Consider the following 22948-nt stretch of genomic DNA (forward strand, 5'->3'; position numbering starts at 1 on the left):
TTCATTGATCTTTTCTATTGTCTTTTTAGCCTCTATTCCATTTATTTCCACGCTGATCTTTTTCCTTGTCTACTAATTTTGGGCTTTGTTCTTTTTCTAGTTCCTTGAGGTGTAAAGTGAGGTCGTTTGTTTGAAACCTTTGTTTCTTGATGGTAGGCATTTATTGCTAAGGACTTTCCTCTTAGAACTACCCTTGCTGCATCCCATAAATTATGGTATGTTGTATTTCCATTTTCATTGTTCTTTTGATTTCTTCTTTGACACATTAGTTGTTCAATAGCATGTTGTTTAATCTTCACATATTTGTGAAATTTTCCAATTTTCTTCTTGTAACATGTCTAGTTTCATAACATTGTAGTCAGGAAAGATGCTTTATATGATTTTAGTCTTCTTAAATTTATTCAGACTCATATTTGTGGTGTAACGTATGATCTATCCTGGAGAATATTCCATGTGTGCTTGAGAAGAATGTGTATTCATTCTCTTGCTTTGGGTGGAACAGTCTATATATGTTGTCTGCTGAGTCCATCTGGTCTAATGTGTCATTTAAGGCCGATGTTTCCTTATTTTCTGTCTGAATGAGCTACCCATTGGTGAAAGTAGGGTACTAAAGTCTCCTACTAGTAATTGTATTACTACTTCTCCTTTTAGCTCTTTTACCATTTGCTTTATTCATTCACGCAACATAAGGTTACCTAAATATTTATTTACAAATGTTATATCCTCTTGTTGGACTATCATTATGTAATGCCTCTTTTGTTTGGTAACACTGAATACTATACTATGGACAAAAAAGGCATGCCACTTTTGAAAGAGTAGCACTAAGAACACTTCTGAGTCATGAGCATTAATTGGAGAACAGCTGGTCAGGAAAGTGTAGTCCCAGAGGGACCTGCCTCTGCTCATGGTCTACTGTCCAATCTTGGCCTAATTACCACTTTTCCAGGCCTGGGTTTACCCATCTTTTAAGATTAGAGGATTTTCCTCTTTTAAAATTCTATGAGGTAAGTACTACTTATTTTACAAACCTAGACTACCTGTGACAGATGGCATACTTAAGGAATTATTTTTAAAAAACCTTTTTTATTATCCCTTTCAAGAAATGCAAGTGGAGCCCTATATACTGCATGCTTGAAAGGTTAGCACAAAGACCAGCCCTGTTTGTGCTGCCACCATAGCTGCAGAGAGGAATGTCTGTCAGACAATTTTGTTTCAGTCATTTTGATGGCTGCAGCAGGGAACATCTTTAGGCCAGCTTTTAAAAACTGAGTTAGGGTAAATAAAACAGGAAATTGTATGATCTTCATTAAGACTCCATTGGTGTTTCTGAGCTCCTGCTCCCAAAAGGGCCACTAATAGATGAATTTCTTGTATTGCCGAGAACAAGCCTCTCTCGTCTTCCAAATGCTTCATTTACTAAAACATAAATAAATGATTGTTAAGAAGCTACCAGATCAGAAAACTAAGAACCTATAATATAAAGAGACTAAAATGTAGACATGAGCAATGAGGTTCTCTACCCTGTGGTGGAGATTTTGTTTTGAAAAATATGTATTTAGCACTTTATAAATGGGAAAGTAACCAACTCAAAAAGTCCAAGATAATGTTCTGAATGAGGTTTTAACTATGTTTTAAATTGGTCCTCCTTTTTTTAATACTTTACTTTCTTTGCCTTGTCCTGGATTTATCAAATCCACCTTGATAACAAATGTCCAAGCCCTCATAACAGTGACTCTATCCTTCCCTTATTGTACTTCCGATTGTTTCCTACCTTCATCTTTCTCTGTATCATGATCAGAATAGAACTTTTTTGGATTTAGGACCCCAGTGGAGGGAATATTCAGGAACTAATAGAAGGGAACAGAGTGGCCCCTTCAGGAAAGCTGGATTTTCTAGGAAGTAGTTGAAAAAAGGCAAATTTATTCACAGTGGGAAGAGGAGGGCCCTTCTTTGAGACCACACTATATATCCTTCCAGTTTTCCAATAAAATCTTTTGTTTTTAAAATTCAAATTTTGTCATAAAGATATTTAAAAATTATCCACATTTAAAGTGTGAAGACAAACTTATTTGCAAACATGAACATTTGCAAACATGAACATTTCCAAATTACAATTTGATCTTGTCTGTTTCCTAAGCAGATTGTACTAGAGGATGAACACTGGATCCACCTTCGTTCGTTATCTCCTTAATGTATTCAAGCCACACATTCTACTTTAGCTCTTAGAGAACTCATCCAGAAAAAGCAGGAAATTAAGATTCTTACCTGAAGAGATTGTGCTTATATCCCAGACCCGAAGCCCTTCTTTCTGACCTCCAAAAGCATAAATAAATGGCAAATCAGGGCAACAGGAAGAACAGAAGAGAACTCCCTGAGAAGAGAATACAAAGTCAGTCAGTGATTTCAGTCTTTCCAGAAAGCTCTAATCTTGATCCCTACTCCTGTCTACAAGAACCTATGATTGATTGGAATGGTTACTCAAAACCAACTCACCAGAATCTCTTTCAAGGCGCTTGCAAAGATAGTTCACAGTCAAGTTGGAAGGACTATCTCTACAATACAAAGCTGGACAAGTTCAGCACGATGGACATTCTGTGAGGACAGGTGTATGCTCTGACCACTCAGGTCTCTCATCTCCATTATCATTCTAATAGGGATTTCCTAATTAAGCTAATCTGCTAAGTATTCCCAGAAACTTTAATTCTCCTTTTTAAGTAATGATGCTGATACCAGATGTCATCATTCAATCATTTAAAATTTTTTGTGTTTTTTGTTTTTTACTTTATTACTAGATAACACACATGCATCATAGAAAATGTAAAGTATAAAAATCACTCTGAGATAACCAGCTGTTCATGTTTTGGGACAGGGTCTTCTAGATTTAAATATAAGCATTCAAAGACTTAAGTATTTAAATATATGCATGGAATGATGCTATAAAAACTGCTCTGTAACCTGCCTTTCCACAAATATTTATATACATACATACATATATACAATTTTAAACAGCTGTGTGCAGTGTTCTATGTCTGCAATTTAATTTTTATAATTTAGTGCCTAGCATACAGTATATGCTCAATAAATATTTGATGAATGAATTATTGAATTCCAGTTATTTCTAACACTCTTGCTACTATGTAGTAATCAATTTCAGTGTAGTAAGAACTAGTTATACAAAGAAGTAGGTGATAAACTGACCTCAACAACTATGGTGCCCTATAAAGGTTCAAGATTTCCTGGGATGGTCCTGATTTTAAGGTTAAAAAATTGTGGAACTTATGGTTACCTGGGGGGAAGGTAGGGGAGGGATAGTTAGGGAATTTGGGTTGACATGTACACAGTGCTAATATTTAATATGGATAACCAACAAGAACCTACTGTATAGCACAGGGAACTCTGCTCAGTATTATGTAACAACCTAAATGGGAAAAGAATTTGAAAAAGAACAGATACATGTGTATGTATAACTGAATCACTTTACTGTATACCTGAAACTAACATTGTTACTCAAATGTACTCCAATATAAAATAAAAAGTTAAAAAAAAAAAATGTGGCCATTCCACTTGTGTCCTTGAACACCACCCCCTCATCATCCTTGTCTTCCCCAGCAACTGTTAATCACGTGAGCTGGAAAAGGAACCAGCTAGTCATTGATTTCTCCCCAAACTGTCCTAAGTTATAAAACTTCCACAAATTTGACTAAGCCCCAAATTAACCTCCCAACAAATCCATATTCTTTAGTGCAATGATTCCTAGAGAAAGACAAACAACAGATCAGAAACAGAAAAAAACCAAGATGCTCAGGGATATTCTTACCATTTTCATGTCCCTAGAGTGAACTAGGCTTGGCCTATCTCCTAATATGTCCCAGATCTTCACATACTTGTCCGCTGATGCAGTCACAAGACAGCCCTTGATTTGACTGCTTAGATCAAGACCTAGAGGAAGATTAGTTCAGAGACTCTCACTTTGAAATAAATTTACTTCATCATAGGTTAATAGAGATGAAAGAAACAGTATTCTTGCTCACCAGAAATTTCATCATTGTGTGCATTAAGTGTAAAAATTGGCTTATCTGAACGTGCATCCAAATTATATACAAAGCCGTCATCTGTACTGGCCTGGAAAGAGTAAAAGATGGGCAAGGTAATGTTACATGACAATAAAATTTAGCAATGGGTAAATCGTATATATCATTGTGAAAATCAGCTATGTACCTGACTTACCTGAAGAGCTTATTACAAATTAACATGGACATAAAGAATTTACTTGTGGGTAAGTCGAGTTGGTTCTTACAAGGGCTAGTTTAGCTGACATGTCTATTAGGCAGTTGGATATGAGTGTGAAGCTGTGGTAGTGATACAGGCTGCAGAGATATGGAAGCACAGAGGTAGAAGTTACATCCGTTGAGAAGAGAGGGGATACACCCCAGGAGTGTATAATTAAGAGCACTGTGTTGAGGACAGAGACCTGGAGAGCACAGCCACTTAAGGTAGAGGCTGTCGAGGAGCTCACACAAGTTAAGAATCAAAGAGGGAGGAGGGAGTAACAAAGAATGTTAAAGAAGCCAAGGAAAGAGGGGTTCTAAAGAAAGGAGTGACAATGCTGTCAATATTTTGGCAAAGAGATTTAATCAGATAAGGACTGAAAGGCAGATTACAGTTCCACTTTCAAGAAAGGAAGAAAAAATTTTGAAGGAATTAAGAGACCTAGTCAAGGACGGGAGACAGAAACTTGAGCCTATATACAGGCCAAAGGCAACAGCCAGGACAGGAAAAAGGGAGGGGAAAAAAGGACAACTGATGCAGTCTTGAAGGTGGAGCTGTGGATGGGCATAAAAACAGAAGAAGAGGGAGATCCCATCCCTTTGAGACTGGAGGGAAAGAGGTAAACCATTTTATTTTGATTACTTTCCATTTTCCTAAATATTTGTGATTTTAGTACTGATAACCATTTGTTAGCAAATAACCTCAGGAAATATGTGTGCCTGCCTGCCGAGATCCAAAGTACAGTACAACATTCAAATATAACTGGGACTTCACTCCTGGTAACTGTAAGATGACATCTGGCTTAAGGGAGCTCAGCTGGGAACTGCATGCAACTCCGCGCAGAGGAGATTAAATGTTCCCACAAGTGCAGGAAACTTATTAAAATCGTTCACATATTTTAAGAAAGCTGTTTTTTAAAGAATTCTTTCCCTCATTTACAAAGCACTACATATTTGCTTTAGGAAAATTAGGCAATATATGGATGTATCACAATTTCTCTAATTAATCTTCCCTTCTGGATAAAAGCTGGGATTTTATTTTTCCATGGATTGAAATGTCAGTGGCATCTTTGGATCCTACATGGAAAACTGTTATCCTACAGATATTAAGGGTATTTACAAAATGATCGTAAACTTTCTGTCTGGGAGATGGTGGTATATTAAGTGCTATATTAATTAAATAGGGTAGCATTTGCATCACTGGAGCTCCATTTAAGTACTAATATATAAATAAAGGAATATTTTTTTGGACTGCTTTAACCATTAAAAAACATAAAAAGAATATTAGTCATGCTTAGTATTTCAAAGTAATTTTAAAATGATCAACTAATTACAACTAATAAAATGTGACACACTTTGGAATGATTGGAAATTAGCAAAATCATTTACATGTTTACTGTTTTTTTGTGGCTAATCCATTGTTCTCTTATTAAAAATATCTTTTTTTTTTTTTTTAAAGAAAACCCAAACCCAAATACTTCACGCTGTTAATACAGAAAAAGCTTTTCAGAGATTCTCTCTACAATGGAAGAAAAGAAGTCATTAATAACCTGATAAACGAACAGTAATATGCACACTCTTACCAAAAAATGACAAGGTGAAAAGTGATTCCAAGTCACTCTCTCGATCTGCCCACTGAATCGCCACATTCGATGGCTTTCCTCTGGACTTCGGCAGTCATACAAAGCCACCGACCTGGACGTGTTCAGGCAAAGTTAGGGTTTTAAGAGTTCAATTTTCCTATGTGTTTCAGTTTATTTTTAACGAAATGGTAATAAAACAACACCATGAAATCAAGATCCAGTTATTTAAAGCCTATTTTAAGTAGAAAAATCAACTCATCTAAAAGTAGAAGAGTTGATTTTTACTAATTGGTGGACTCTGGTCCTGTCACTTGAAGACACTGGTAGCTCCGGATGTCACAGTGGCCTTGACCTCCCCCAGACTGAATCCTCTACTTCCAAGATGAATCCTATTTCCAAAAGAACAGGACAATTTCCCCTTCCCCAGTAGTGCTTGGAGCCAGATAATTCACATCCCAGCCACATTTACTCTTTACAAGCAGGCTACTGTGTTGGGGGAACTGATAAGACTTTTGTAATTTTTGCATGAATCCCAACTAAAAAATGTAAATATAGGACTCTTCAAAAGGGTAAGGAATCAAAATAAAGACTGCAAGTTGGTTTCTGTTTCTACTAGCTACCTCTCCTACCTTCAGACCCAATCTGTAAAAAGCACACATGACTGGAAAACCCCCTGTGGTTGACCATAGTGGTCCCAATTCTTCACCTCTCCCTACATCCATGCCCTCTGTCAGTGATTTGACAGTTCCTCCCCTAAAGGCAGAGTTCATTTCCCACTCCATGTGATGTCTATTTTGGCCAAGAGTAAGACAGACATGTATTAGGTCTGAGCCCAGGTCTTAAGAGGCCTTGGTGTCTCTGCTCGTACTCCTGACCTTGCTATGGCAACACGTGTGGGCCAGCCCGCTGGTCCCAGGAAGATGTGAAACATGAGGAGGAGAGCCAGGTCTCTGGGCCCAGCCTAAACAAGCCAAGATTAGCAGAGCTACCAGTTGAATCTAGCCTTGATTAGCTCAACCCTGCAGGGGGTAAGAAATAAATGTTCACTGCTTTAAGTCACTGAATTTTGGGATGGCTTATTTCACAGCAATGTCTAACTCATACACCCTCTAAAAAAATCAAAGTAGTTGCTAGTTAGGAACTACATTATAACAGAACCATATTCCCTTGCAGACTGAAAGGATCAAATTGAAAGGACAAATAAGTACTCCTACAAATTTAAACACATAGAAGCCTCAGCGATAAATTCTACCTGAGCATCAAGTGACACTTTCTGAATTAGTTCAAGAGGATAAAAACGACAGCAATAATTCCTGAAATGCTTTCTTACTTATCATATGATCCAGAAATCAGAGTCTGTGCTTCAAATGGATGAAACTGGAGAGTCTGGACCTAAAAGGAAGAAACATAAATGAATAGATCAATGTTTGTTTTGGTTTGGTAAAACTGTCTTATACTTGGTGAGACTCAATTTGGCAGTTTCTACAGATTTTTCCCTTTGAAATGTAGTACTATTTAAAGAAATGTAAATGTACTGCATAATCAAAAGGACAAAATGTACTTCCGAATAAAGGCTAACACTTAAAAGACACAATGCAGCATTTCCCAAATTGTGCTTGGCAGTATACATATGTCCCTCAAATGCTAAAGTATAATCAGAAGAAAAAAGGGGAGCTGTCAAACTTACTGGGCAACTCCACACGTTCCGGAAGTTTCACAATGTACATCAGCACATTAGATCCCTGGGTTCTGTAGTAACATCTGTTAAATTCTTTAACCCCATTTGGTGACTGATACCCCTTCATCCCTTTTTAGGAGCCTCTGTAAAAATGCTGCAAAGCACTAATGTTCCTAGTCACTTCACCTTTCTGCACCCATTTTTGCATCTCTCAGGTGGGTAATTATAACTATCACAAAGGGCTCTGTGAGGAGCCAGTGAGATAGCATGTCTAAGCACTTTGTAATTCACAAAAAACCATATATAAATGTTTGGGATTATTTGTAGTCAATATATGTCTCAGATTTTTTTAGAATCCCTTTTATCCTTAAATCACCATACCTTGTCTGTATGTACGGCAAGGCTGGCTGCTGGTTTCCCCAAAGACATATCCCACAGAATAACAGTGTTATCAGCTGATGCACTGGCCAGCACATTTCTGAGAAAGGGAGGAAACAAATCGGGTAATCTTTTAAAAATCAAGAGGATTACATGTAAGAATTCCATTTACAATACCATCAAAAAGAATACTTAGGAATAAATTTAACAAAAGAAAAGCAAGATTTTTAATATACTAAAAACAATAAAAGATTGTTGAAAGAAATTAAAGAGTATCTAAATTAATGGAAAGTCATCTCATGTTCACGGACTGGAAGGCTTAACATTAAGACAGAAATATTGGGCTTCCCTGGTGGTGCAGTGGTTGAGAATCTGCCTGCCGATGCAGGGGACACGGGTTCGAGCCCTGGTCTGGGAAGATCCCACATGCCGCACAGCAACTGGGCCCGTGAGCCACAACTACTGAGCCTGCACGTCTGGAGCTTGTGCTCCACAAGAGAGGCCGCAACAGTGAGAGGCCCATGCACCGCGATGAAGAGTGGCCCCCGCTTGCCGCAACTAGAGAAAGCCCTTGCACAGAAATGAAGACCCAACACAGCCAAAAATAAATAAATAAATAAATAAAAATAAATAAAAGGAACTCCTTTAAAAAAAAAAAAGAAATATTGCCAACTACAGATTGATTTATAGATTCAACCACAATCCCAGCTGACCCTTTTGCAGAAAACTGAATGCTGGTTTTAAAATTGATATGGAAATGCAAGGGACCCAGACTAGTCAAAATAATCTTGAAAAAAGGAGAGCAAGTTGAAAAGTTCACAGTTCCTGATTTCAATACTGACTGAAAAACAACAGTAATCGTAACAATGTGGTACTGGCATAGGACAGACATACAGAATAGAAGAGTCCAGAATTAAACCCTCAAATTTATGTTCTTATGTTCACTGTTTTTTGATAAGGGTGCCAAGAGTATTCATTCTTTGTTCAATGGGGAAAAAACCAGTATCTTCAACAAATGACTCAGGGTCAACCGGATATTCTACAGCAAAAAAATGAAGATAGAGCCCTACCTCACACTATACACAAAAAGTGATTCAAAATAGATCACAGGTCTACTAAACATAACAGCTAAAACTATAAAATGCTCAAAAAAAAAAAACCAACAAAAAACCCCAGGTATAAATCTTCATGACAATGGGTTAGGCAATGGTTTCTTAGATATGACACCAAAAGCAAAAACAACAAAAGAAATAAATAAACTGGATATCATCAGGATGAAAAACTTTTGTGTTGCAAATAAGACTACGAAGAAAGTGAAAAAACAACCCACAGAACAGGAGAAAATATTTGTAAATCATATATGTGATAAAGGGCTTGTATCTGAAGTACATAAAAAACTCTCAACCAAATAATAAAAAGACAAACCCAATCAGAAGATGGGCAAAGGATCTGAACAGACATTTCTCCAAAGAAGATATACAAATGGCCAATGAGCATTGAAAAGATGCTCAACACCATTAGTCATTAGGGAAGTGAAAATCAAAAAACTGGGATACCACCTCATACTCACAGGATGGCTACAATGACAAAGATAGACAAGGGCTAGCAAGATGTAGAGAAACTGGAACCCCCCTACATTGCTGGTGGGAATGTAAATGGTAGAGACACTACCATATGACCTAGCAATTAAACTCTTAGGTATGTATCCAAGAAAATGAAAACATATGTCCATGCAAAAACTTGTTCATGAATGTTCACAGCAGCATTATTCATAATAGGCAAAAACAAACTAAATGTCCATTAACTGGTGAATGGATACGCAAAATGTGGTATATCCATACAAGAGAATATTATTCAGCAATAGAAAATGATGTACTGATATACGCTGCAACATGGATGGACCTTGAAAACGTTATGCTAAGTGACAGAAGCCAGATACATATGGCCACGTATTATATGATTCCATTTCTAGGAAATGTCCAGAAAAGGCAAATCCACAGAGACAGAAAGCATATGAGTAGCTACCAGGGGCTGGAGGCACAGGAGAACGAGGAGTGACTGCTAATGGCATGGTTTTTGGATTGATGAAAATGTTATGGAATTAGACAGTGGCAGTGGCGGCATACCTTTGTGAACATACTGAAAACTACTGAATTATATACTTTAAAAGAGTGGATTTTATGACATGTGTACTTGCTAGGTCATATAGTATGAATTACATCTCAACTGTTTTTTTTTCTTCCTTAAAAAAGAGCATTAAATGCTATTAACAGAAAAAAAACCAATATGTCTACCTCTTAGGGATCAAGCGCTAATAATGTAGTTCTACAGCGGAACACAGGCTTTAGGGCCCAGAAAACCTGAAATGGAGTCTTGGTGCTGCCATTTGCCTGCCAATGAGAATGAAACAACCAGCCTCAAAGAGCTGCTATGCAAGAACCTGGCTGAGTAACTGGGACATGGCAGGCCCTTGATAAATGTTAGCTGCCTCCTAAAAATACAGATACTCCTGAAATTGAAAGCTCATTCTTCAACATTGAGCTTTAACATGGCTCAACACAAAATTAGGCCATTAGTGATAGTAATGTTTTTGTTCAGAAAACCAATATACTGTTGAAATAAAATGCTGATGGACTCGTTTTCAGATATTATTTCCTCAGGAAATTACTTCCATTATACAAACTACTTTCAGTTTTGTAACTCACATTTCAGTGATATATGCAAGGTCTCTTAGGAGGATCATGTATATTCAGGTCATGCTAGCTTTTTTCTACCATTAAGTCCCACATACAGGTCACAATGTTTTAAGTCCTTAGCATTTTATAAATTAAATATTAAATTCCCAGTAACTAGTTTATTTATATACTATGTCTCCCAATAGCAAAAAGTTAAAATTCCATAGTACATTTTTCATCCCAGTCATTCCAAAAATATCTGAGATTCCTCCCTCATTAAAGTTCTTATTGTATGAGGCTAAAAAAACAAAAACAAAACTTCTGAACGCTACAACCGCAAGAAGAGCACTCCAACAAGAGTATGAATTACCAGAGAACATGCATTTTTTTTCCTGGGAGGATTTTACTGGAAACCAAGGGCCCCACCAGTAACAAGGTCAACATGTTATTCCTCACCATAATCCTAAACTCTGTGCACCAGAGTATGGGACATATTTTAAAGTGTGCTGTACCTTTTCAGTAAAGAAAGGGGAAAGGAGAACCAAGATCTAAAATAAGATTGAGAAAGGAGAGCGAAGGAGCAAAGAAATGTGTGTCACTGAAGTCAAAGAGATGTGAGTGCAGATGGGGAAGGAGGGGAGTACAGGTGCTGATAAGGGTCTAAATGGAACTAGGGAATTGTGGCTGGGGAAGGGAATTGATGAGTCAGTTGGAATACTGATGAGAGGTTGTTCCATTAGAAAGAACTTTCAGTTGCTCAAAGTAACAGTTGCTATGTAAGAATTTATAAATAAAATTGGGTTTCTAAAAGCATGGTACACTCATGATTAGATCTCTTATTTATCTGCCCATTCGTCAGGATCAGGGCCAATTCAAGCAAAACCCGAACAACTGCCTGTAGCCCGGCAGCAAGAGATTCATCTGGGGAAGCTTTGAAAATAAAAACAAAAACACCAACAGATTCTTGGGCGCCTGCTCCAGAACGACTGACTCAATCTTGGGGGATTAGAGACTAGGAACTTGTACTTTAAAGGGCTACCCAGAAATTTCTGATTTGCAGCTATGTTTGGGAAATACTAACCTAAACAACTTTCTCAGGTCCATTTCCCCAAATAGTTGTAACTCTGAAGAGGTCTGAACACAAACAAGAAGATAGGATATTCTTCAGTAAGCCAGCACTCTGGGATCTTCCTTAGAATGCTCACAATTATAAAGTGTCCAGTGTAATAGAAATGCTTTAAAAAAAAGTGCCCTGGGTAATCCAGTTTGTTCTTACCCCCCTCAAGTAGGCTGTACCCAACCTAATGCTTACCTCCCTTGCCTTAGCAGCCCCTCAAACCAACTACACTATTAGGAAAATGGCCCCTTTGCAGTAATTGTTGTTTAAGGATAAGTATGAAAAATATGTGGATGACATGCAAAAGAATTAAGGTGAACCCTTACCTTACACAGTATAGAAAAATTAACTCAAAATGGATCAAAGAGTTAAACTTAAGAGCTAAAACTATAAAACTTTTAGGGGAAAATCTTCATGACAATGGATTTGGCAATGATTTCTTGGCTATAATACTAAAAGCACAGGCAACTAAAGTAAAAATGAACTGTACTACATCAAAATGAAAAACTTCTGTGCATCAAAGGACACTTCAATAGAGTTAAAGGCAACCAATCGAATGATGGGAAAATATTGGCAAATCATAAATCTCATAAGAGATTAACATTCAGAATATATAAAGAACTCACACAACAACAAAAAACCAAACAACCCAATTAAAAAATGGACAAAAAGACTTGGATAGACATTTCTCCAAAGAATATATAAAAATGGCCAATAAGTATTGGAAAAGATGATCAACAGCACTAATCATTAGGGAAATGCAAATCAAAACTGCAATGAGATACCGCATCACACCTGTTTGGATGGCTATTATGAAAACAACAATAACAAAAACAGAAGGTATCAAGTGATGGAGAGGATGTGGAAAAACTGGAACCCTTGTGCACTGCTGGAGGGGAGGTAAATGGTGCAATTGCTGTAGAAAACAGTATGGTGGTTCCTCAAAAAGGTAAACATAGAACTACCATTAGATCCAGCAATTCCACTTTTGGCTATATATTCAAAAGAACTGAAAGCAGGGACTCTAACGGATACACGTAAACCCATGTTATTTATATGTGTCAATAACAGCAGCATTATTCACAAGAGCCAAGAGGTGGAAGCAACCCAGGTGTCCATCAACAGATGGATAAACAAAATATGGCACTTATGTACAATGGAATATTATTCAGCCTTAAAAAGAAAGGAAATACTGCCACATACTACAACTTTTGCTAAGTGAAGTAAGCCAGTCACAAGAGGACAAATACTGTTATGATTCCACTTATAAGAGGGAGACGCAAGAGTGAGGAGATATGGGGATATATGTATAGCTGATTCACTTTGTTATACAGCAGAAACTAACACACCATTGTAAAGCAATTATACTCCAATAAAGATGTTAAAAAAAAAAAAAAAAAAGAGGTACCTGGAGGAGTCAACTCATAGAGACAGAAAGTAGAATGGTAGTTACTAGGGCCTGGGGGGAGCAGGAAATGGGGAGTTATTGTTTAATGGGCATATGGTTTCAGTTCTTGAAGATGAAAAGGTTCTGGAGTTGAATGGTGGTAACTGTTTTGCACAACAACGTGCAAAAATGTCCAATGAACTGTACACCTAAACGTGGTTAAAATGGTAATGTTACATATATTTTACCACAGTTAAAAATATATATATATATAAAGAACACATGGATGAGATGTTGTGAAAACTAAATGAAGTGAGAAAAACGTCTTCCCGGAAGAAACAATTCTACTGCACCACTGGCACTGCAGTACATACTGTTTTTTCCCAGTGGTGTTGGAGAGGAGGGCACTTGGTCCCCAAATATGTAATGAGCATCTACTAAGTGAAGAGCTGGCAGGTGATGCTGCGGGGGGAGCAAGGATACAGACAGCAGAGCTCCTGCCTTCCAGCAGCTTGTACTGCAGGAAAAGAAAATAAAACATGGACACAAAGATGCGAAACTCACAATGTAGAGAGATAAGTGTAGACAAGAGGTAAAATCACGAGGGTTACCATCTTTAACTATCCTGCAAATGGTATTTCTTTTTACCTGATCAGCTTATTCCAAGAAAGGTCAAGGACAGCATCGGTATGCCCATCTGCTGAGGAATTCTGTAATAATTGTTTAATTACTTATGGTATTAAAGTACACCCCCAAATAAAATTGGTATATTAATTTGAAAGATTCTTTAAACCTTATTTTAAGTAAACTTGCCCAAATATCTAGGGAAAGAAACACCTTTTCCTCCTCTTACTTGAGAGACGTGATAAATGTTCTTTACAGGGAAGAAACTATAGTAGTTCTTAATCTAGGTGCTATAATTCTACAAATCAATCCCCACCCCACCCACCTCTCCCCCACCAAAAACCTGACAGTTTTAAAAGCTACAGGAATTAATACATGGATATTTAGAATTCAACAAACTCAAGGCTAAATATAAATATTTTAAAAGTTAAAAAATAGCATATTAGTGTGAATAGCTACTCTATAGGAAGGAAGATCATAACCTTAAGAGTAATTTGTTTTGTGTAAGGATGAATAACGTGCCAGTGGAGGTTTTATATAATCAGAAGTCAATTTTTCTTTGGATGGGCTTTTCAAAACTAGAAACTAGAGTAACTTCATAATTACCTGTCCTATTTCACCAAAAGTGTCTAATTGAAAAAGTGCATGTTCCCATCCCCCATCCCCACAAACCTCTCTCTGTTTGTCATCAGAGTTTAAATATCTATTAGCTTGTTTACCTTCTTTCCTTTCTTTTTCTTCTTTTTTGATAGCTTACTTCCAAGTGTAAAGACTGGCTCCAAAGAGTCCACTATATCAAGGTCCCACACTTCAATAACGGGGGTCATGTTTCCCACAGCAATGTAATTTCCTACAGGAGGAAACGATACACTTATGATTTAAAATACAACTCCTAATGAAATACATTACACTTCCGATTAACTGAGTCGTGGCTTAGAGCAGTTTCTCTCAAACTTTCATATGTGCGTACACCACCTGAATGCTGTTAAAATGCAGATTCAGTTTCAGGAGGTCTTGGGTGGGGCCCCACAACTGCATTTCTAACTGGCTCCCAGGTGATGGCAATGCTGTGCTGCTGGTCCTCAGAACACAATTTGAGTAACAAGGGCTCAGTCTCCCCGTCCCAGGGTCCTCACTTATGTAATGAGAAAACCCTTCCTACCTTTGTAGACTGTTGTGACGATGAGGATTTGATTAGATCATGAATGTGAACAAGCTTTGCAAACAAGATGTAAGGTATGAGTATTAACAGTTTTTATCCTTGTTAAGAAGTATGCAGGGGCAACTAGTACTGTGCAGCTATGGCCAAAGGGACTAACACGAGAGCCCAATTCTTTCTTCATTTTGGTTTACCTTGATGTTTTCTGAAAAGGGTCATGCACTAAACTCTAGCTGGTAACATCAGACACACCGTGCCAGTTTACAGGTTTGGGTTCGCAGGAGACCTTCACACAGTTCTGCAGACCCAAAGCTTCCAGGCCCTGGCTTTCTGCCTACAGTGGAGCAGCAACCTCCTTAGCCTGTCCAAAGTCTGGAGACACACAGACCCAAAACAATCAAGTGATTGTGTTTGGAGAACTATATAACTTCATAAAACATCAATAATTATGAAAACATTCATACAAAATAGGTAACTTATGTGGCTAGGAAAAACACATAGGAGTAGAACCATTGAGCAATCTCAAGTTTTCTAATTACCAGTTGAATCATCTGGGCTAGGATCAAAATTCAGCCATTCCACACTCAAAGGGTATGCAGACAACAGGATATCATGGTGGACATAAAAAGAATCTTCTTCTTGATTATAAACTGAGAAGATTGAGAAAAGAGACTTTATTACATCAGAATAAGAAATCATATCCCACTCAAAAGAAAAGATTCTCCCTTTTAAACCTATGGGAGACACTTGCTTAAAGTGAGACATATTTTATGACATTAAAGACATTCCAAAGTATTTACTGTTAGGCAAAATTTTTTCATGTCTAATATATTCCCAGCACCTGGTGTGCCCCAAAGGGGAGCAGGAACACTGACAGAGAATTGATTCTGCCTGAATACTCCATCTGCATGTTCCCCAGCTAAAATGGTCCTACCTTCTGGTTCACCAATTACAGAAAACAAATGAGGTCTCCATAAGAAATACTTCATTATTATTTTATCTTTTAAAGGTCTATCTGGCCATAAGTAAAGAAGAACAAATCAGCACTGGAGAGAAATAACTCATATTTAGAAGTCTAAATGCCTGTCAAAAATTGCTTCTTTAATATTTATTGTTAAAATCAATAAGAAGTCTTTTAAAAATTATATAATGAAACACTGACAAAAATAGAACCCAAGTAGTCAAAAATTTCCAATATGTTTTTTACTAGAAAGAAGCAATGTTAAGATAAGCTAAGGATTTTTAAAAAATTCTTCAGACCACTGCATCGGGGACAGATCTTGGGATCAGCAGATTCCATGTAATGCTCTATCACATCACTTTATGATAAGAATGTGTTCAAAATGATTAGGCTGTGGCCCTGCAAGAACCTCAACTATGGTCAATGTACTCAGCTTACATTTTAAATAAAAATGATGATGACGCCTTAAAATAATCTTCTTTTAACCATGTCAGATTATTATTCAGATTTGATTTAGAGTGCAATTTTGAAATTATTCTTGAACAGAGATACACTAGGTAATCTGGAGATTCACACCAAATCCAAATAAAATATATCGTTAATGACCTAACCTAGAACAACGCAGGAATACAACTGCTTTACTTCAACTTCTCAGCTCCTGTCTAATGCTCACGAGATTCAAAGGAATGACTACAGTAAATTCTCAAATAAGAATGCATAAAAATCAACGATGACAAACCGTAATAGTTGCAATTTTCTGAAATTAGAATTGGTCTTTTAAAAATTCCATCAACATGGTTTACATTTGAAATATGTAAATAGTTCAAAGATAATTAGGAGAATAACTTCATATTGACGTATTTGCTATTTAAAGCTTTTTTGACTTTATAAATAGATCACAATGGGCCATGGAATAAAAATGGCCTGACTGACAGGCTTCCTGCAGGCAGTCTTAAAGACTGTGAAGAAATCCAAGCTAAAAAATGGAGTAAGAGTAAAACATTAAACCCAAGGGTTTTAATTTTCAAACTGTGTAACTGTGTTTCCTATAAGAAAAGGCATTAGCCTATTAATCTCTTTAAAGCTTCAAAATTTTAAGACAGATGAATAGCAGAGTGTTGGGGAAGGAGAGTATCTGGGCACGAATGCACCTGTCCGAGGACGTGTGCACAGAGGAAGGGGCAAAAAAAAAGGGAAAATATGGAGGCAGAATATTCCAGACATCTTAAAGGTCTATTTTAAGAAAATAGTCATTAATGTTTGTTGAATTAATAAATATCAACATTAAGAAATATCTGATTTAAGAATTCCAATAAAAAAGAAAAACTCAAATCGTTGCCTACTTCCGATTCAAAGTACAGCTGACCCTTGAACAATGCAGAAGTTAGGGACGCTGACCCTCTGCACAGTAGAAAAGCCCTGTATAACTTACAGTTCACCCTCTGTATCCCAACCAAACTCGCATCGTGTAGTACTGTATTTACTATTAACAAAAGTCTGCATATAAGTGGATCTATGCAGTTCAACCCCGTGCTGTTCAAGGTTCAACTGTATTCACCTCTGGCTTTAGTGCAAACATTCTCTGCACTGAGAAAGGTGACCAAAATGTTTTGGTCTCTGAAGAAAAATGTGGGCCTTTACGCTGAATTTTTATGAAAAGAATAAAATGTTTTGCAAAAGGGGATCTATTTGAAATGACTCTGAAAAAAAGCAGGATAAATTATATTGAGTAACCTTTGCCACATAAAGAAAAAGCAGCCAGAAAGCAAACTGGAGTAAAGAGCCAGGGTAAAAAGTTACCTCAGGGTAATGAGATTATTATTTTTTCTTGCATTTTAAAATAGTTTTACTTCCAGGTTTTCTCCATTGAGGGAAAAAGTTAAAAACTGGCAAAAATGTTTAAACAAAAGATGAAAAAAACCCAGTTAGAACCTTCCAGGTGACCTATTTCCATAAGTGAAGTCAAGTACCAAACTAACACATCGGACTACACATGCCCAGGCACAATAACCAGGAAGTCTGATTTAACTAGGTAACCAACTTAAATGAAATACAGAAGGATCTGGTGCTTAGAAATCCATAATAGTTACTATGATGGTTATTTTAGTATCACTTAAGTAGAAAACTTTCTAGTAAGGGATGTATCCCACTTACCATGTACCTCTAAATTGCACTGGTCCTGTTCAGCTCTGCCACAAACTATGAGATTGTCATTGGGCTTAATCAAGAAATCTTCACGTTCGTACTGCTCCTAAGTGGAGAGAGAAAAAGTCATTGACTAGAATCACATATTTGGGAAGGTTTTTCAAACACTTAAGGAGCATAGTTAGAAAAGCCATATAGATATTTACCGTATCTTTCAGAGTAACATAAGGATCTTGATCATTACTCCCATAGACTGTAAGACCCAAAAGAGATTCACCAAGAGTTTCAGTATCTGTAAGAATTCATAAAACAAAATGAATAAAACAGTCATTTTGACAAAAGCATTTTTCCTAAGGCACCCCATCTTTAGACTTAGATCCAACCATCTATTTCATAACTAACACTGGATCATCCACAATTGGGAAAGGAAATAGTGGATGATAATAAATAGGAGTTTAAAAGCCATTTATATTTGGCCCTGGAATGCACATCTGATAGTCTTGGAATACACAATCTTCCATTAAAAGAATCAAATCAAACCAAGAAACTCCCTTTTAGAAAATATTAGAACTCTACTCAGATCCTCTAGTGTGCTCCTTGTAATCATTATTCAAAAGTGCTACAGAGAGGTGGCCTCACAGACCTGGAAATAAATAGGTCCCTAAAACACTGGTATCAACACAATAAATTAAGGGTTGCCTGGTCAAATAAAATTGAAAAATGATGAGTCTCATAAAGTTAAATGGGTTTCTTTATTGCAAGATGTCTCATAACCACTGATACGCTAACTTGCCTAATGAATCTGAAAGGGGGGATACTACACGCCCTTTTCACCAAACTTACCTCAAAATGGCATTCTTTTATGGCATGTCCGCAAAGGTGACATAGAGTAGACCCCGAGTAACATAAAACTCAGGAGAAGGAAGATACTCTTAATTTTCAGGGGAAGCTACTTTAAGGAGGCAGGGCTAATACGTCTTAAACATCTGACAGGCAACAGAGATGGGAATTTCTACTGGATGAGAAAGACAGACTCAATACTCTGCAGGGTATAGAGAGTATTAGGGAGCAGTGTCTGAATGGCTTTTTTCCAGGCTGGTTAGCTCTTCTTTCTCTGTATTCCCATGGCACTCTGTCCTAGTAGGATGGAAGCCAACCCAGAGGGGCCCACAACCGAGTCCAATGGAAAAAACTATCCCCTGCATCTAGTGAAGTACACTGAAAAGCATGAAGGCTTTAGAACCAGAGAATGTTCAAACCTCAGCTCCATTAATCACCAGCTGCATGATACTGGCAAAGTTATTTCATCTCTGTAAGCCTGTTTTCTCTTCTGTAAAATGGAGGTAATCATTCCTCTCTCATTGGAGGTAAAGAAAAATGAATTACAGATTATCATAACCACTACTTGCAATAAAACATACAATACTAACATTTTTTTGTTTTTTAGATCTTAGAGGGTTGAGCTGATTTTTTAAATCAGTTTAGGAAACATGCTGTCTTCCTTGAGCCCGATTATTTGACTGACATAAAGGACAACAGATTCTCAGAGTAAAGCTTTGGTGGAACACTAGAAGCATGATCTAACGCATTGAGTTTGTGATTAAAAACCAGTAGAAGTGGGTGAATTCTAACCTGGGTCACCTTCCTCATCATATTTATCTAAGGCGTACTCGGCCAGCTCATCATCATCCAGTGTCCTGTCATCCTCTGGGTCGCCATCCTCCAGGGGCTCCCGAGGTCGGGCCTGGGTACGGGCACTCTGCATGCCATCTTCTGAAGGATCGCCTGTCTCCTCTTCATCACTGCCACCTTCTTCTCTATGCCAATGAAAAAATAAAAAGTAAAAAGATCACCGAAAAGGCACCGTTCAACAACAAGACCGCCTTGTCGCCATCGTTTAAGATTTACATTTCATCTGGACTTTACTACAGGCGTCAACATCCCAAAACTTACTGTAATTTTTCCTTTGCTTCAGCAATGAGACGTTTCACTTCTTCTTTACTAAGCTCTACCTATAAAAGACCAAACATTTCATTATGATATATTTAAGGAAATCATTATAAGCCTTTGAATTAAAAAGAAGTTTACAAACTAATATAAAACATAGCTTCAAAAGACATCAAAAGTCAAATGGAGCTTTCACAGGTCCTTACAAATTAAGATCCTTCTCACCTAAAACTGTTAAAAAAATCATGTTCGGTCTACCTCTCCAGTCTTTTTCAAAAAAGACGGACTTGTATAAACTGGTTTCTATGAAACCCCATCTCATTTCCAATTACCCCAACTCCTTGGTCGCTTCTCCCCATTTTTCCTGTGGATATTCCTAAACAAACCACCCTTGCCTTGGTCCTCTGCTCTTTCCCCTGGTAACCCTGCCAAGTATTCACTCATTACGCTGTCACTTCCTTGCAAATCTCATTCATTCTCAAGACTAAAACCACCATCTCTGAACAGATTACTCCAAACTTTCCCTTCTCTAGCCCTGTATACTGTAGTTCCATTTTTCCAATTGCCTATAAGACTCTCCACTTGGACATACTGTTCAAAACTGAAGTCATTCTCTTTACTTAAAAACTGGCATTCCCTCACCTAATCAATGCTTCAGTACCTTTTAAAAACGCCCCTATCACTGCTAAACTGTAAGCTCCTTGTCACTGTGTGTTCTGCCCGTGGTAGGGATACCTGATGATAGATGATGAATCAAACAATCACGCAGTTTGTACTAAAAGGCCTTTAATAATATGGAAATCCTCTTGGGTGATGACATTCTACTGTTAGCTCCAGAAACTAAAGGTTCTTAAGTTTAATCAAAAGATACTTATTTTTCTAATTTCTCTTATTGATTTGCGTTTTCCTTTCTGGGACTTTGTAGAACAAATTCAATCTCTTCTTATAAACTCTTCAAGCAATGGTTCCAAATTTGTCTGCACATTAGAATCACATGGGGGAATCTTTTAACAATTTCAGGCTCTACTCCAGGCTAATTAAATCACAACACTTGGGAGATGGTATTTTTTTAAGCTCCCCACGTGGTTCCAATGTGTAGACACGTTTGGAAATCACTGTCTTCAAGTATTTGAAAGGCTGTATGTTCCTTTTAAACAACAACTCTTACCTCCTTCAATAATTTTTAATATGAGATGGTTTCCTGTCCCTATTCTACATATGCCGCACTGAATGCCTACTGTGAGCCAAACACTGGAGAAACTGGTGAATAAAACAGTCTGTGCCCTGGTGAAATTGGCTCAATAACATTGAAACAAACACTCCCCCGCCCCTGTTTCTTTCATAGCATTTATTCCCACTGACATAGTATTATATATGCACGTATCAACTCCATAAAGGCAGGGACTTTTCCTGTTCTGTTCATGCCTATCCCAGGACCCTGAACAATGCCTAGTAATATAATGCCTAGAGAACAATGCCTAGAGAAAGCGCTTCGTAAGTATCTGTTGAATAACTTAAGTAATCTTCTCCTCTACTACAGGCTCAGTCTCTCACTCCTGTAGGCGTTCCCTTCATGACGTGTCGCGTTTACCTCGCACCCCCACTGCCACATCAACATCTCACTTGGACTACTGCGAGAAATTCCTAATTCAACTCCCAGCCTCACGACACCGTAGTCTCCACACCAGCTTTTCTACACCACAGCTTTCATCCAGTTTATCCCTCTAAACGCCGAGCGGAGGAGTGGAAAGTGGAGTTTCACATATGTGCCCCCTCTTCCCGTTATGCCTGGAAACGCACTGGGGTGGTGGGAGACGACGTGGTGTCGTCAGGAAGGCTCTGGGGGAGCCCCCCTTCCGAGCAACAGCCCGCCCCCTTCCAGCCCGTGAGGTCCACGTGTGTGCGAATTGGGGGTGGGGGTGGGGCTGGGCTTGGGGGAAGGACCGTGAGGAGGCGGGGCCCCCGATCCCAGGCCCAGGAGTCCCAGACCCTCAGAGCCGCGGCCGTAGTCACGACAAACAGGCCACAGCTGGCCTCACCCCGTCAGTCCCACCAGCCGCGCCAGGGCCGCGCGTTCCGGGTCCAGGTCCCCAGGTGGGGCTGACTCAGGATGCTGCAAAGAGGCCGCTCCCCCTACCTCGGAGCGACCAGGCCTCACCTTGTCTGGCGTCTCTTTGGCCACGCCGCAGCGGACCCAGGCCACGCACGTCACCTGGCGGCTGCGGTTCATCGTCCTCGGCGCAGCAACGCCTCAAGCTAAAGACTTGGCCCCAGCGGGTCTCCAAGCCCCGCCGCGCTCCGGTCCCCACGCTCCCCGACCGGTTCCAGGAGGCGCCTCGGCAGAGCGCAGGCGTGGGGCGCTGGTTCCTGTGGCGTCGGCGCCCGCTTCTGACGTCATTCGAAGGCGCCTAAACGGGAAAGGGGTGGAGAAAGGGTTGGAAGGTGAAGCAGCTGGGCGAGGAATCCACGTGGGCTGGACTGTGCTGTGTGGGATGATGTGAATGGGCTCTACCGGACACCTGTGACGGTGTCTGCAGGTTTCGTGGAAGCAATGACTAAATAAGTGAAAATGGAACCGTAGGGGTCAGAGGCAAATTTCCACCGACCTTTATTTTGCCTCCATAGACTAAAAGCTGACAAATGGTAGAGGTTTTAGGTTTATTTTTTAAGCTTTCTCCAAAATGAATTTATCTTTTTTTCTTTTCTGGCCGAGCCGCGCGGTTTGCGGGATCTTAGTTCCCCAACCGAGGATCGAACCCGCTCTGGCAGTGAAAGCGCTGAGTCCTAACCATAGGACCACTAGGGAATTCCCCCGAAATGAATTTATCATTTCAAGGAGACACTTCCGCCCTTTATGTTTCATTACGTTCTTGGATGTTACTTATATACTGAGTATACAGTAGTGGTTGTAGCAGTAGCAAACACAAAGTGCTTGATAGCGTTTTAAGTGCCTTATATTAACTTGGTTACTTCTTAACCCTGTGTGGGAGGTCTTACTCCCATTTTACATATGGGGAAACATTATC

At 38.6% G+C, this 22948-nt stretch overlaps 1 protein-coding gene across 1 annotated transcript; it reads right to left on the reverse strand.

The window, feature by feature from the left end:
* Positions 1-1063: 1063 nt before the first annotated feature.
* On the reverse strand, positions 1064-22295 carry PWP1 (PWP1 homolog, endonuclein). Its single transcript, XM_007165724.3, has 15 exons — positions 22081-22295; positions 19929-19987; positions 19608-19792; positions 18182-18267; positions 17985-18081; positions 15409-15519; positions 14430-14560; positions 13735-13796; positions 7911-8007; positions 7182-7243; positions 5852-5963; positions 4032-4122; positions 3818-3939; positions 2266-2371; positions 1064-1416 (listed from the first exon to the last, which is right to left on the reverse strand). The coding sequence occupies exons 1-15, from the start codon at positions 22150-22152 to the stop codon at positions 1307-1309; spliced, it is 1503 nt and encodes a 500-aa protein (XP_007165786.1). The 5' UTR covers positions 22153-22295; the 3' UTR covers positions 1064-1306.
* Positions 22296-22948: the final 653 nt, after the last annotated feature.

The sequence above is a fragment of the Balaenoptera acutorostrata genome, chromosome 11 (assembly GCF_949987535.1).
Source record: "Balaenoptera acutorostrata chromosome 11, mBalAcu1.1, whole genome shotgun sequence".
Lineage (NCBI taxonomy): Eukaryota > Metazoa > Chordata > Mammalia > Artiodactyla > Balaenopteridae > Balaenoptera > Balaenoptera acutorostrata.

Coding starts and splice junctions, on each gene's coding strand:
- PWP1 (XM_007165724.3), bottom strand. CDS start 22,152: ATGAACCGCAGCCGCCAGGTGACGTGCGTGGCCTGGGTCCGCTGCGGC. Junction 14,561..15,408: donor TAGCCCAGATGATTCAACTG/GTAATTAGAAAA, acceptor TTCCTCCTGTAG/GAAATTACATTGCTGTGGGA. Junction 3,940..4,031: donor ACACAATGATGAAATTTCTG/GTGAGCAAGAAT, acceptor ATCTTCCTCTAG/GTCTTGATCTAAGCAGTCAA.